General features: G+C 45.2%; 1 protein-coding gene across 4 annotated transcripts in view; it reads right to left on the bottom strand.

Moving 5' to 3' along the window:
• ICE2 (interactor of little elongation complex ELL subunit 2) overlaps positions 1-15,646 on the bottom strand; it is a 98,885-nt gene that overhangs the window by 36,709 nt on the left and 46,530 nt on the right. For all 4 annotated transcript variants that reach the window (XM_083183645.1, XM_083183643.1, XM_083183642.1 and 1 more), the window contains exons 8-9: positions 15,220-15,392; positions 13-241 (exon numbers count right to left, since the gene is read on the bottom strand). In XM_083183645.1, coding sequence (XP_083039771.1) covers positions 13-241; positions 15,220-15,392 — 402 coding nt within the window. The remainder of the gene's footprint in view (positions 1-12; positions 242-15,219; positions 15,393-15,646) is intronic.

Genomic DNA, 15,646 nt, shown 5'->3' on the forward strand with positions numbered 1-15,646 from the left:
TACTTTTCTTACCTGGTTTAGTCCTGCTGTTAATAATCTGCTTTTCTATTTTGAGCTTGTCAAGCAGAGAATTTTTAAGTGTCTGTTGCATGGACTCCAATGGCTTGGGGTCAGAATCTGCAGAATTTGAGTATGTGTCATCTCCAATGGACCCAAATGTTTCCAGTTCTGTCACATCATTCTCAAAATCCACGTCATTGCTGACACAGCTGACTGTACGATTTGCATATTGCTTTTCAGCCTGAGAGTCAAAAATAAAACTAAGGATGACACAGATTGGGGTAATCTAAACGCATGGAAGCAGGACAAATTATTTATTTAGTTCTGTTAACAATTAATCCATCTTTCATTTGGAATTTGCTAAATCATCACAAATCTAAATGAACAATAACCAGACAATAAGAATTTTACATAACAAATACATAATCTCACACCTGTGGGCATGCTGTATAATGGACACCGATGAAGGCACAAACCTGAAAATGCAGTACTTCTTTCTAACAATATACATAACTAGTATTGCATTATCAGTATTTACCTAAACCAAATTGTATCGACAATCAAAGTATAAGAGAGGTTCATTATTGGTAAAGACATGAAATATGTATCAGGAAGGTGTGATGTTGTACACTGTAATTGTGTTCTCAAGAAAAGGTCTTCTCTCTTCACAATTGTAACATGGTACTTAAAAAAAAAAAAAAGTAAAACAATTATTGACCTGTTGTTTTTATTATTAATAATGGATGATGATAATAGTTACAATTATTAACTTGATAAAAAAATAAACTAAAATTAAAACAAGAATAGTAATATTTCAATTCAGTGTTCAAAAAGTGGCAACCTCTAATTTTACTATTTTAAATAAAAAAATGGTCATTTGCGAAATCATTTGAGGTTTTTTTTTGTAATAAGTAGCAAATATGTTGCAGGTGAAGTATAGAAATGCAGATGACATTCAGACAGATTGGTTAAATCAGTTTGATTTAACAAATGAATCTGAAAAATCACTTTTGTACATTTTCCAGCGTTTCGAGGGAAAAGGGTTGATTGTCATTTGATCACATACATTACCAGATTTTTGTTTACACCAGACAGATGATACATTTTAGGTGTGTATCCAGCTTTAGAATACTTTAAAAAATATTCCTACAATCTACTTATGCTACTGGTTCCAAACATCTTGAAGAACTATCACAGATCTTCTTTGGATGTAGGCTTGCTCAAATCCTTCTGTCACTTCATGTAATCCCTGAGAAATGCGATGGTGTTGAGATCAGGGATCTGTGGGGGCCATATTATTATTATCCTTTATTTTATTGCACCACATAGCAACATCCCATCTTCAATGGAACTACCATCTAAGTAAAAATTTAGCCATATAAGTCTCAAGTAGAATATTACACTGGTATCACCAACAGACATAGAAATTACTTGAACTGGGTGAATGTTCTATTCTCCAAATACGTATTAGCACAACACAGTGCTTACTTGACTGTCATAGAAGACTGTGTGAACACAATCGCGCCTAAACAATTCATGATGTGGTTATAGACCATTGTACTTTCCCTCATCACAGTCAACCTTAATTAGATGAGCCTTTCACCTTACCGAAGAGCCACAGTCTTAAGGCCCCCATACATTAGGCCGACTTGTCCTTAGGACAAGTCGGACCCAATTCTCCTGTGAGCCGCCCGGCAGCTCCCCGGGAGGCTCACATACAATTTGGCACTTGATGAGCCAGTTTTTACATGTGATAAATCGCTTGCGATTTATCACATGTAAAACAAATGGGGAGCTGCAGGGCGGTGAGGAGCAGTGGGGCGGGCAGCGGCAGTAGTTGGGGCAGGCGGCGGCAGTAGTGGGGGCGGGCGGCGGCTCACAAATGAGTTCCCGGCGGGTGCCGGGTGCGGCGAGTGATGCTGACCTGGCCGGGCATGCTGTGATCACAAATAGCAGCGCTGCCGCTGCGGGACGGGACGCACAGTGGTGGCTATTAGATTTTCAAAATACCTGTCAAATGACCAGCCGTTCGTCCCGTCCCGCAGCGGCAGCGCTGCTATTTGTGATCACAGCATGCCGGCCAGGTCAGTGTGTCTGCCCGCCGTGCTCCCCCGCCCCCCGGTGTCTGCATGCATATGCCTGACAGGTGGGCAGGCATATGCATAGCATACAGGGAGGTCGGATGATCTTATGTGCTGACCGTCCGACCTCCCTGATCCGGTCCGATGCGCACGGGACCGCGCATCAGATCGGATCATATATCACACACCTGCGATTTTGGGGCGATTTCATCCTGTTATCGGCCCAAAGTGCCGAAATCGGATGAAATCGTCCCAAAATCGTATAGTGTATGGGGGCCTTTAGAAGGACACTGGATACCAAGTTTAGTTAGTTGAATTCTACCTTCCTTACAAAAATGGAGATCTATTATTTATTTCAGTTTTAAACGGCGCAGCAAGTTCTGCTGCGCATTACAATTGGAAATTGGGATAAAACAGACAAAATGGTAGGAAGGCCCTTCTTGCAACCTTACAATCTATAGGGAAATAGGCATTGATACACAAGGACATACTAAATATAAATTATTGTATAAAGAGGGAAGCAATGATTACAAAGGCAGAACACTGTACTAAAAAACAGGAAAAAGTAATTGATGAGTAACTGTTAACAAAAATACTCATCTAATGCATGAGGAAACATAGTAGGCCCTGCCTCTCTTATACAGTACAGTAAATCAAGTAATTTTAATATGAAGTCTTTGTTGTAGAAAACACAAGAACAGTGCCACCTTCTGGCATAAATTTTACGGCAACATTATTGCTTCTTTTAATACAAAACTGAATACAAGCTGCAGTTTATGGTGATCCTCATATCCTAGTGTGTTTGGATGGAGTTACATAGTAGTTATGAAGTCAAAAAAGTGGCGCAATAAAAGTCAGTAAGAAAAGTGCAAATTATACTTGATGATTTTGTTCCTTCAAAACAAATCCTCTGGGGTAACATCCCATCCCCCAGCATTTAGACACAGTTTTTTTATCTAGCTCCACCCACCTTGGGTACATATACCTCCTTCCCCTTCCTTTCATCAGTCTTTTGAGTGTCTCCATCTAAGTATAATCCAAAAAGATTAAAAACAACAGGAAACACGACGGGAGGGCAATTATAGGCTGCCTTGGATTTGTTCTGAAGAAACAAAATGATAGTAAGCAGGGCTATTTTTCAGTACACTCCAGCAGGAACTGAGGCCCTTATTCTAGTTCACTCTTTCTGACCAAATCTTTCTTAGATGGACAAAACCATGTGCACTGCTGGGGGGCAGATTTAAAATGTGCAGAGAGAATTAGATTTGGGTGAGTCATTTTGTTTCTGTGCAGGGTAAATACTGGCCGCTTTATTTTGACACTGCAATATAGATCTCACTTTGAAGTAAAACCCCACCCAAATCTAATTATATCTGCACAAGTAACACCTGCCTCACCTGCAGTGCACATGGTTTTGTCCATCTAAGAAATATTTTGTCCGAAAGAGTGAACTAGAATAAGGGCCTCAGTTCCTGCTGGAGCCTACTGAAAAATAGCCCTGCTTACTATCATCAATAAGGCCCTAAGTGCAGATATCTGTACGTTAAGGTTTAAAGCCGACAGCCCTCTCTCAAACCCTGCATACAGAAATTGAAGGATTCAAGGGGTAATAACTCTTTCTGCCTCAGAATAGTCACTAGGCCAGGACAAAAAAAGTCTTCCAGACTCTGTAATAGAGGAAACTTTCTTCCCTGCTTTTACTAGAAGTTGCGCCACTAGATCAAAAATGACCCTCCTGATTAAGATAGACCGCTCAACTTCCGTGTCGTTAAACTGAGTGTCTGCCGGTCTGGGTGAGCCAATGGCCCCTGCCGCAGTAACGTGGGTGACATCGGCAACCGCCATGGATCCTGTGTAAACATCCTCAATACTGTAAGAAACCAACCCTTTTGTTTCGGCAAAAAAGGAAGGATTGCTTTCACTGTGGCCTGTTCTTACTCGTTCTTCTTGAGACTACGAGATGATATGGGAAAAGGTGGGAACACATACCATAGTTACAATTCCCATTTTAGAGAAAAAAAAACATCTGTACCTTATGACCCGGGGATATGGTATATTGAATAGAACCAACACAGCTTCTTGTTCTGGTTTGCTGCTATCAAGTCTATTTGGAGGTCTGCCAAATTGTTGTACCACTAGCGTGAACACATGGTGGTTTAACTTCCATTCTTCTGGTAATATTCTCTGTCTTCTGAGGAAATCTGCAATGACATTGCTTTTCCCCGAGACATGCAGAGCTGACAGAGACACAGAGACAGAGAGAGAGAGAAGACTTCTTTATGCCCATGACAATAGCTTTGCGACTTCTTTCCACAGCACACAACTTCTGGTTCCCCCTTGCCGATTTAAGAAACGACTGTTGCATTGTCCGAAAGAACCCTTAGGTGAGTATACACAACTAGATCTTGGAAGTACATCATTGCTCTTCGGAAAGCACGCATCTCTCTCTGGTTCGTAGACATCTGTTTTTCCATCAGGGACCAGGTTCCTTAACAATTTTCTGTTGCGCTGGTGTCCGTTATGAGTACCACATATTAAGGCTGACTTAACAACGTCTTTCTGAATGCCAGATATGTGGTTAACCACAAGGTTAGAGAGTTCCTTGCTGCGGAAACAAGACATATCTTGTAATCTACTGCCTTCTCTTACAAACTTTAAGATGCCTCACTGAAGATCTCTCATTCTCCATCTTGCCCAGGGTATGATGTCTATTGTGGAAGCCAACATCCGTAGCAGACGTTACACTAGGTGCAAGGTACTCTTCTTCTCCCTTTGTATCATAGCCGCCAGGGCTTGAATTCTGTCGCATCTGTCTTCGGACAGCAAAATCTTATATGCCACGGTATTCACCATCACTTCCAGGAATAGCAGTTTCTGACATGGATCCAGGTGACTCTTCCTGGTTGATGATCCAACCATGTACTTGAAGAATAAGAACAGTATTTCTTATTGACTGGCTTACTATTTATACTGTTCCTCCACAGATCAATACATCGTCTAGGTATGGCCATATTGTGATTTCTTGCATCCTTAAATATGCGATCAGGGAAAGCAACATTTTTGTAAAGACTCTCGGGGATGCAAATAGCCCGAAGCGAATGCAAGTGAACTGAAGGTGTTGGTTAAACAATCTTAGGAACTTTCGGTGTCCCTTGTATATCGGTATATGAAAATAAGCATCTTTTACGTCGACAGATGCCATGAAATCCTGTTTTTTTACACCCAGTAGGATGCATTTCAATGTTTTCATGTGAAACTTTCACTTCCAAAAACTTTTGAGGTGTCTGAGATCTAGAATTGTTCTGAATTCCCCCGACTCTTTCTGTACTAGGAACATTCTGGAGTAGAAACCTTTTCTTCTTTCCAGAAGGGCAACCCATTCCACTGCCTTTTCCTCCAATAGGTCTTGAATTATTTGCTGCAAGGCAATGACCTCTCCTTTTGTTGACAGGCTTCTTTATTTTTTTTCATCAATAGATTTTTATTGATACAAATTTATATATGGGATACAGAAAAGAAAAAAGGGGGGGAAACCATGGGGGGGGGGGACTGCAGTCGGGGAAAATGCGGACAATATAGGACAATAATAATTTACATACAGAGTTATACATGACCATAACATACATGGTGGAACGCTACGCAGAGCGAACTGAAAACAAACATGCAAATACAAAATCGGTATAAAGTTAGTCTAGGGTGAAGGAACCCAATAAAACCTAGGCAAGGGGTGAGGGGGGATTCGAATCCGGGTCAGGGGGTTCATTCAGGCTGAAAAGGGTGGTTTGTCCAGACAGAGTTGGGGCGAAAAGTCTTGTGCCCTCTCTCGCAGACATATATGTGAGCCAGGGTGCCCATTTAGAGTGAGGCGAGGAAGGGTTAGGGGAGTGGGGCTGGAAACCTGTTTCCATGAGGAAATGGTGGTTTATTTTTAATATGACCTGGAAAAAAGGGGGGGGGGGCGGGCTGCTTCCAGTGTTGCGCTAGGTTTGCTCTTGCTGCTATGAGGATGTGTCCAAGGACATATGTTTTGCCACTCGGGAGTTCCTGTGGATATACATGGAATAGAGCTAGGAGAGGGTCAGGGACAAGAGTTAGTTGTATCACTTCCGAGATGAGTTCAAAAACCTCACTCCAGTATGCCTTGAGTTTATGGCAGGACCAGAAAATGTGGTAGATGGAACCTATATTTCCGCATTGTCGCCAACACATATTGGAGCACGATGGCCAAAAGGTGTGTAGGCGATCTGGGGTTAGGTAGAGGCGGTTTATCAGTTTGATATGCATCTCCGAGTGATTGAGGCATCGAGACATTGTGTAAGAGGATAGGAATATCTTCCGCCATTGATGGTCGGAGAGCTGAATGCCCAAATCAGATTCCCATTTTTTATGGGCAGGAGATTTGGTGAACTCTGTGGGGGTTATAAGTGAGTTGTACCAGAAGGAAATGTCTCCTCTGGATAATGTCTGGGAGGGACGGGAAAGAATCATCTGGTGGCGGGGGTCTATAGTGAGACAGTTAGCGAAGTGGGAATTCCACCAGTGTGCCACCTGGAGATAGTGGAGGTACTCATGGGGGGGGAGGGAGTATACTTCCTGAAGGTAGGGAAACGGTCGGATTGAATTGGCGTCGACTATATCTCCCAGGGCTGTAATCCCCCTTTGTTTCCAAAGAGTGAGGTTGAGGTTGGGGATTAGTTTCGCCACAGTCGTGATGGGGAGGGTATTGATAAGGGAGGTGGAGGCACGCATGGTGGACAGTAATAGGTCCCATGCATACAGAGTAGCGGACGTTGTAGGGAGAAGGGATGATGAAGGGGGCCTGATGTGTTTTGGGATCTTGAAGAGGTCACGGAGAGGGATATCGGGGGAATGGCGTTGTTCAATATCTACCCAAGCCCTATGAGTTGGGCTTTCAGAATAGTGTTTGGAAGGGGCAAGAAGGCAGGCTAGTTGGTATTGGGACAGGTCTGGGAGGTCGAGACCTCCGTAGGCTCTCGGGAGTGTCATTTTGGAGCGGGCTAAAGTGGGGGGCTTGGAAGCCCAAATATATTTTGTCAGGATGGATGTCGCTTGTTGAAGGAGCTTTTTAGGGAAAACGTAGGGGATAGTGCGAAATAGATACATTAGTTTGGGCAGGAGAGACATTTTAAATGCCGCCATCCTGCCCATCCAAGAGATTTCATAAGCTGACCAGGATCTGGATAGTGATGTAATGAAAGCAAGGAGGGGGGTAAGGTTAACATCGAATACTGATGACATGTTGGGAGGGATGTGGATACCTAGGTACTTTATGGAGGTGGTTTGCCAGTTATAGGTATAGGAGGTTTTCAACTGGGGGAGCTGGTCTGTAAGGTTAATTGGCAATGCATCCGTCTTGGAGGTGTTGAGTTTATAATAGGAGGCGGCGCTGTATGCAGTAAGTGTCTCGTGGACGTGTGGGAGCGTGTGAATGGGGTCTGTCACAAATAGTAGCACGTCGTCCGCGAAGAGGCTTAATTTATGCTTGTTGGGGCCCACCTGGAGACCGGGAATGTTGGGGTTATTGCGGATGGCCGTGGCCAATGGTTCAATGGAAAGGACAAATATTAGGGGTGAAAGTGGACAACCCTGCCTTGTGCCATTGGTGATATGGAAGGGGGAGGAAAGAAAGCCATTGCTGAACACACGGGCAGAGGGGGAGCTATATAATGACATAATTGACGATAATATACGATCCCTGAAACCGAAGCGAGACAAGACTTCCTGCATATACCGCCAGTTAAGGCGGTCGAATGCCTTTTCGGCATCAAGTGAGACTAGAAGAAGATCCTGGTTAGCTGACAGGGAGTCTATTAGATTAAAGACTCTCCGGGTGTTGTCTGGGGCCTGGCGTCCCGGGACAAACCCCGTCTGGTCCGGGTGTATCAGCAAAGGTAGGTAGAGGTTGATTCGGGATGCCATTAATTTGGCGAAGATCTTGATGTCAGTGTTCAGGAGGGCTATTGGGCGATAGTTTTGGCACAGGGCAGGGTTCTTACCGGGTTTTGGGATCGTAATAATTCTGGCTTCTAGGAGTTCAGGGGGGGCGCGTCCGAGCGTGGAGAGTTCATTGAACAAATCAGTAAGGTAGGGGGAAAGCAAGTCACTAAAAGTTTTATAGAAATCTGTAATGAACCCGTCCGGCCCTGGGGCTTTATTGCACGGGAGTGTCTTTATAATTGACTGGACCTCTAAACGGGACCAGGGGGCATTTAAGGCGTCTAGTTGGGCCTGAGAGAGGGTGGGTAAATGTAGGCTCTCAAGAAAACTGTGGATAGAGGCTGGGGTGGGCTGCGGCGTGGAGGGGTCTTTGGAAAGGTTGTAAAGGTTGGAATCTGCGAACTGATTGGCTATGTCTTTGGGGTTTAGTATTTTCTCTTTGTTGGGGGCTGTGATAAATTTAATACGGTTTCTGGCATGCTGGGCGCGCAACTTCCGAGCTAACATTCTTCCCGATCTGTTGCTGGCTAGGTAGAACCTATGTCTTATTCTGTTTAGGGCCGATTGGGTACGGGTGAGGAGCAGTTTCTGTAGTTGGCTCCGTACTGAAGCCAGCTCTACTTTCAGAGAGTTAGATGGGGTGGCTTTGTTTCTGGCATCTAGTTCCACTAATTTGTCTTCCAGGGCTTTTTGGGTTGCGGTAGCGTTTCTCTTCAGAGTTGCCCCAGCCTGAATAGCCGCCCCTCTTGTGACCGCTTTAAAAGCGCACCAATGGTTGATTACCGAGGTGTCTGATATTTTATTGTTGGACATTTATAGATCCATAGATTTTTGGATGATACTTTTGGCTGCAGGGTTAGACAGTAAGTGGGGGAACAAGCGCCAGGGTCTGGGGGGGATTCTAGAGGGGTGAAAGTTCCATTGCCACACCACCGGGGCGTGGTCAGACCACGTGATAGGGAGAATGTCAACTCCTACGGAGTGCTGGAGGGACCACTTGTCGCAGAGGATATAGTCGATTCTAGAGTAGGTATTGTGTACTTGGGAGTGGAAGGTATATTCACGTCCTGTGGGGTATGTTATTCTCCATGTATCATATAGATCGAACTCTGAGAGGAGGTTACGGAAGGCTGTCGATTGATTGTCTGTATGGGATTGGTGGCTGGATGGGAGGTGTGATTTATCTAGGCGAGGGTCTAGTGTTAAATTAAAGTCACCCAGTATTAATAAGGAGCCCTTAGTGGTTTTTTGTAGCAGGGTGAAGAGTTTACGGAGGAAGGCCACTTGGTTCGTATTGGGTGCATAGATACATACTATTGTCATAAGTCTATCCTCCAAAGAGCCGGTTAAAATCAGGTATCTACCGTTCTTATCGGCAGTCTGGGAGTTACAAATAAAGGGGGTATTTCTATTAAACAAAATAGCTACCCCATTACGCTTAAAGGGTCCATTGGCATAGAAGGCAGTCGGGTAGTTGGAATCTCTAAATGTGGGAGGTCGGGGGGAGGCGAAGTGGGTCTCCTGGAGGGCCACAATGTCAGCTTTCTGTTTGTGGAAATATGACAATGCCATTCTGCGCTTGTGAGGGGAGTTCAGCCCCTTGACATTTAGTGACAGCAACTTAGGCATAGCAAGAAGTTAGGTAATGCGGAGAGGTAGCTTCTGCATCAATACAGGGAGGACGCAGAGAGGGGGGGATAGGTGGGATTAGTGCAGTCCAGGGAAGGGGGGGAGGGGCTTAAGAGGAGTAGTATGTTGACAGAGGGGGGGAGCAGGGATAGGTAAAAAACAAAAGGGTCCAATATCTAGGACCCGCACAACTACTGCAGGGGAGAAGAAAGACATTTTCATGCAGTAGTATATGGAGAGGTTGGGGGTAGTGGCCTGGCGACTCTAGTTATAGAGCGAAGGGGGAGATTGGCCACCCCTCCAGTAACGACATAATTAACTAAACAAACATTTGATATATACTTTAAGACATAACATATAAGTATAACATATAAGTATAGCAGTCCACCTGAAAACTCAGGGGGGGAAACATACTATAACAGGGGTTGAATCCTGTCAAGGCTACTTGAAATAGTGAGGTAACGGGACCCCAACCAGTGGGGCACAGTGAACTATAAGAGAAAAACGAAGCCTTGAACAGGCAAACAAGCTAACAGAGAGCTGCTATAAAACTGTGAGCAGCAAAATCCCAGTGCACAAAAACCTGCACCATTGGTAAATAATGAAAGGTAATACTTAGCAATGTAGCCTCAACCCGCAGTGGGGAGGTGGTGGAGGTCCATTGGCATGGGAAGTCCATCTTTAGGAAAGGAAGAATTAAACGGCAGCTAGACCTCAAGTGTCGGCCCAATCCTGGCGGAGAGGTTGTGGGCGCTTCTGCCCCTGCTGGGCAGTGATGGAAATGTCCCATTCTAGTAGGAGTTTCACCCCCGCATCTAGGGATGATATTGTATAGGTGGTGTCTTCATGCGTGATGATTAGCTTCACCGGGAACCCCCACCTGTACCGGATCTCATGGTTGCGAAGTGCCAGGGTGATGGGAGCGAACGACCGTCTGCTGGCCAGAGTTGCGGGGGGAGAGGTCTTGGAACACCTGGAGGCCCCCTAGCGTGTCTGAGAGCTTTGCGTCACGGGCCGCCTTGAGTAGACGTTCTTTGACTGTATAGAAGTGCACCCGGAGCAGGGTGTCCTTGGGTAGGTCAGTGGAGATCGTTTTGGGTCTAGGCAGGCGGTGGATACGATCAATGAGGAGGTCCTTAGGGTCGGCTGAGGGGAGGAGCCTGCGGAACAGTGCTGTGGCATAACCTTCAAGTTCAGCGTTGGTTACCGATTCAGGGATGCCTCTGATTTTAATATTGTTCCTTCTAGATCTGTCCTCCAGATCCACTAGCTTAGCTTTGTACTGGTCCATCTCAAGTTGCTGGCGGTCATAGGATGATACAAGAGCATTGTGGGAAGTAACCAGTTCCTCCATCTTCTTCTCCAGGTGATCCGTTCTGTCACCTATTGCCACCAATTCGGTTTTAACCTCTCGAATGGCCAGTTTGAGATCTCTGGCCAGTTCGGCCTGGAATGCTGAGAAGACTTGGCATAGTGACTTCACCGTCACTGGTTCGTCTGATTCCGCGTCTATGCCAGCTAATCCAGGAGGGGGGCTGGGTTCTGATGGGGCACTCGGATGGTTATAAACTTGTTTCAGAGGGCTTGATTGGTGTTGGGGGGTTTGTGGGGATTTTCTAGCAGGCATGTTGATCTTGGTGGGGGCTGCTTCTCTAGGCCTCTTTGGAGGCACTGTGGGGGTCCCTATGGCAGGTGCGTTTTCACATGGAAGTTGCCGGGCTGAAGTCGTCACGGAGGGGCTGCCATGAGGTTACAATGGTCACATTAAGCTCTGGTGGGTGGCTTTGGCAGAGGGGGGGGGAATCTGGGGAGAGGGGATGGGAACAAGCTTAGCTCTGTGGAGCCTGGTCACAGGAGAGATCTAGTAGCCACAGTGCAGGGCAGGTCTAAAACACTTAGTAGTGGCAGTCCTGTATGTGTGAAGCAGTGCGCTCCGTGTCTGTGGGGGAAGCTGGGTGTATTGGGGCAGAGAGTGAGGCCGGTTTGCTTGGTCCCTGAGGGGGGAGAGGGTCTGAGTGTCCCCACCTGTGGATGTCGCTGGTTATTGATAGGGACCTGGGGGGGAAGATGGCGGGCACCACGTGAGCGCACTACTCACTGGATGAGGCTGGCTGACGGGCGCAGAAGATCCCCGTTCGCCGCTGCTGCTGCAGGGTCCTGAGGCGGTCCGCCGGTCTATGTCCGCGAGCGGCAGTGAGGGAGGTAGGCGGGGGGGTCCCCGGGTCCCGTGGTTAGCAGCACAGGAGGTCCGGTGTTTGCGGCCGTTCGCGCCGCGACTTCCGGCCTCCGGAAATCTAGGCCCTGGCTCCAACACCCGGACCAGGCCGCAACCCGCAGAAGCGCTTAAAAGCACTTCTCGGCTCCGCGGCTGGGGGTCCCGGGTAGTCGGAGGGCTGGGGGGCTCGGTGGCAGCAGGACTGATGAGAATTGGGCTGGTTGGCGGCTCCAGGGAGTGGAAACAAGCGGCGGGGACAGGAGCTCCGATGGAAGACGTCTTCTCCGCTTGCGTGCCAGGCCACGCCCCCTGTTGACAGGCTTCTTAATATAACAATCTTTTTTTTATAAGGGTAGTCCTGAATTCTAGAATCCTTCCGCCAACTGTAGAGTCTTTGGGGAGACTGTAATGGTCAGAATCTGCGGTAACCTCTTCTAACGGGTTGATGAAAGGACTGCCTTGCTGTCCCTGACGAATATATGCCATACTGTCTCCCTGGCCTGTAGCTTCTTGATTATCTCAACTGCTGTTTAGTGGACTGACCCCTATATCATGCTGATTTGCCACAAGACATTCTTTGGATTAGTGACTCTAAAACTGAGGTTTTTTGAATATACGGTCTTGAAATTTTCATACCCAAATCATTAGCCATGGTAGAACCCCAAAGCCTTAGAGCTCTAGATGTGGACGCCATTGCTACGTGATACAGAAGACGCACTATGCAGTTTCTTCAAAGAGCTTTCAATTCTATTGATCCCATCTTTAAGACTGGCTCCATCTTCCTGCAAGATAGTAGTTGTTACACCCTTCATCATCAAAAGGAAACATGCAATCAATCCTCTTAAAATTGCCTAATCTTTTATCCATGCTCTGTCATTGTGTCGTCATCAAATCCTTCAGTACTTTATGTACAGGGAAAGATTTATTTTTCCTTGATCTGTCCTCAAATTAAGGATCTGGCTATCCACATGCTCAGCCTCTTTATACTCCATGATTTGTATATATACTTCAGCAGGTTATCTACATTATCCAAGTTAAATGATCTTTCATTCTCTACAATTTCGCAAAAATCTGAACCTGAATCATCTTGTCCTTCATCAAACAACAATACAGGTGAATCAGAACTATAATACACAGCCAAACTGGTCTGTGATCTGGACCTTTTTGACCCCTGAATCTCTCTCAGCTCTTCCTTTGTAGCAAATGATTTCTTTATCCATTTCATGAGCTGTTGGATTTGCTTAGAGTGAAACTCAGCAGCTTTATAATCCTGACAAACAGAAATCGCTTTCTCAGTAGACAAGATTCTATCAAAGCTCTCACAATTCCTTGTTAAATGCTTTTTCTTGCAAACATTATTTTTTCCAGGGTTAGACACACTACAAGAAAGCATAAGACCCATCACTAACTACTCAAAGGATAGAAAAACCCAGTGCCTCTATGGGGACTTACCTCTCCAAGGCACTTAACGGTTTTGGGGGAGAAGGTCTCTTAAGTTCCTGGTTCATCTTTGCAGCCATGATCTCCTCCTGATGCAACAGAATGTACAGGCTGTACTCAGCGGTGTGCAGTACCATTTTTAAAGCCCTACTGACCTCCTCCAGGCGGCGGCGCATGTGAAGAGCGCTCGGGAAGACTCTGTCGTGCTGCTTCCATCCTTCAGTCGCACACTTCCGCCCTTCCCCGTTGCCTCAATACACCGATTCCCGCTGAGAGCGGCGGGTTGAAGGTACGATACAGACTCCAATGGTGGCACCTAGGGCACTAGACGGAAGGTGCACTAACAGCACACCGCTGCTCTGACCCCCGGCGGTCATCCTCTCCCCCGAGCACCACCCCCTATAGCGTGGCTACACAGGATGTGCATAAGCCGGGAAACTGGAGGTAAGCCTCTGGCAAAAAATTAACAAAGCTACTCTATATATTGTGTTTCTTTAATATGATTAATTTATGTATTTACTCATATACATAAAAATCATTAAAGCTGCGGCCCTCCAGTGTCTGTGCACACACCAGTAAATCCAATGCAAGGTCTTTAAGAAGTTGTTACCAGCATACCCACCACGTTTAAACAAAATATAACAATATGCAGTGCACTCCAAACTTTGGCACTCTGGTGACCCTCCATGGGGAGAAATGGCTCTGGTGCCTTCCTCGGGGCTGTGAAGTCATAAATACAAACGCGAATAACGAGGCGCCACTCGAAGACTTGTAAAATCTTACAACATGTGAACAATCATCGATGTTTCAGGGAGAGTTTTTCCTGATGAAGGGGAACCTCTCCCCGATACATTGATAATTGTTCACAACATGCTGTAAGATTTTACAAGTCTTTGAGTGCCGCCTCATTATAACCAAACGATTCAAAGCAGCCCTCCGTCCAAAGTATAACATTTTAAATTTATTAAACAGCATCAACGTTTCCATGCTTCCACAACATTGTCATCAGGCTGTGTTAAGCATTGAAACGTTGCTGATGTTTACTAAATTCACGTGTTTTTACCCTGGATGGAGTGCTGCTTCAAATCATTTGGTCATATGCTTTGGAGCAAGCTGGCACCTGCCCCAGCAACCTCTTTAATACAGGAAAATGCCAGACCTGTTGGTGTGAAATATAGGACAAGTCCCCCTCTGCATATAATATCCAATAACGGGCATCACTCTGGGTCTGGTGAAAAAACAACTACAGTATTTACTGTGTAGAGGTCAGTAGTTTGAGTATAGGACAGGGTTGCCGGGTGTTGTAGGCCACACCTGTACAAAAACAATATTAAGTAATTTTTTTATTTTGGGAAAGGCAGCCATTTTAGGTGTGCTATGCTGGTTACAATGTGCGAATAAGCAATACATGGAATGAAGACATAAAAGGATAAAATGAACCACGAACAAAAAAAATATTAACTACATAAAAAAAGGTAATCATTCTGACTTCTGAAAGTCCCAGATGAGGTATCCTTTACATATAACGAAGTCTGCACTAATCATTGTGCTTGTCTATTGTTTATTTTCTATTCCACAGTATTTCCAATAGAAACCGCTGTGGATTAGAGAGTTTGGCTGTCATTTAAAAACTGTTGGTGATCCGCTATAGTTTCAGTGTAGACATCAAAATTGACCTTTAGTAAATGCTAGCAGTTTGATATTGAAATCATCATCAACTGTCGTCAATTTCAGGTGGGTTCTAAAGGACCCCAAACTCTCTGATGTGGAGCTCACTGTAAAACATCATATGACAAAGTAACCCCCCATGTCTGCGTGACTTTTAAGCGTATCACATTTAGGTGAATATTGTTTCAACAGAAATGCTACAATAAATGCTGAAGAAAATGTACTCACAAGCTTTATATCATCTTCCCTGTCCAGAGACAACACATTTAGCAAAATATTAGAATTCTTCACCATGAACTGGTCCAAGAGAACCTCATGAAATATTTGGCTTTTGTGTCGTGGGTTCAGCAGCTTCTTGGGAAGAGGTGAATCCAAATAAACTACTTTTGAAGGTCTGCTGCCTGGGGAAGATGAGAAGAGAGGGCAGTGGTGTAAATATATTAGCAAAAGGTGAAGAAGACAGCAGAAGCACATCTATAAAAAACATTATACATTGTCGTGGAAATACATGATGTTTTGTGAATAAATTTCAAGTGAAGATGTTAGGGATAGAAGTTAATATATCTCACTTAACATAATGTATTAAATGTATCAAGAGTATAAACCTTTAGGACACACGGACATATGACACTTTAAACTAATGCACCAATGATAG

This window comes from Crinia signifera, chromosome 4 (genome assembly GCF_055691185.1).
Source record: "Crinia signifera chromosome 4, ASM5569118v1, whole genome shotgun sequence".
In the NCBI taxonomy this organism is placed as follows: Eukaryota; Metazoa; Chordata; class Amphibia; order Anura; family Myobatrachidae; genus Crinia; species Crinia signifera.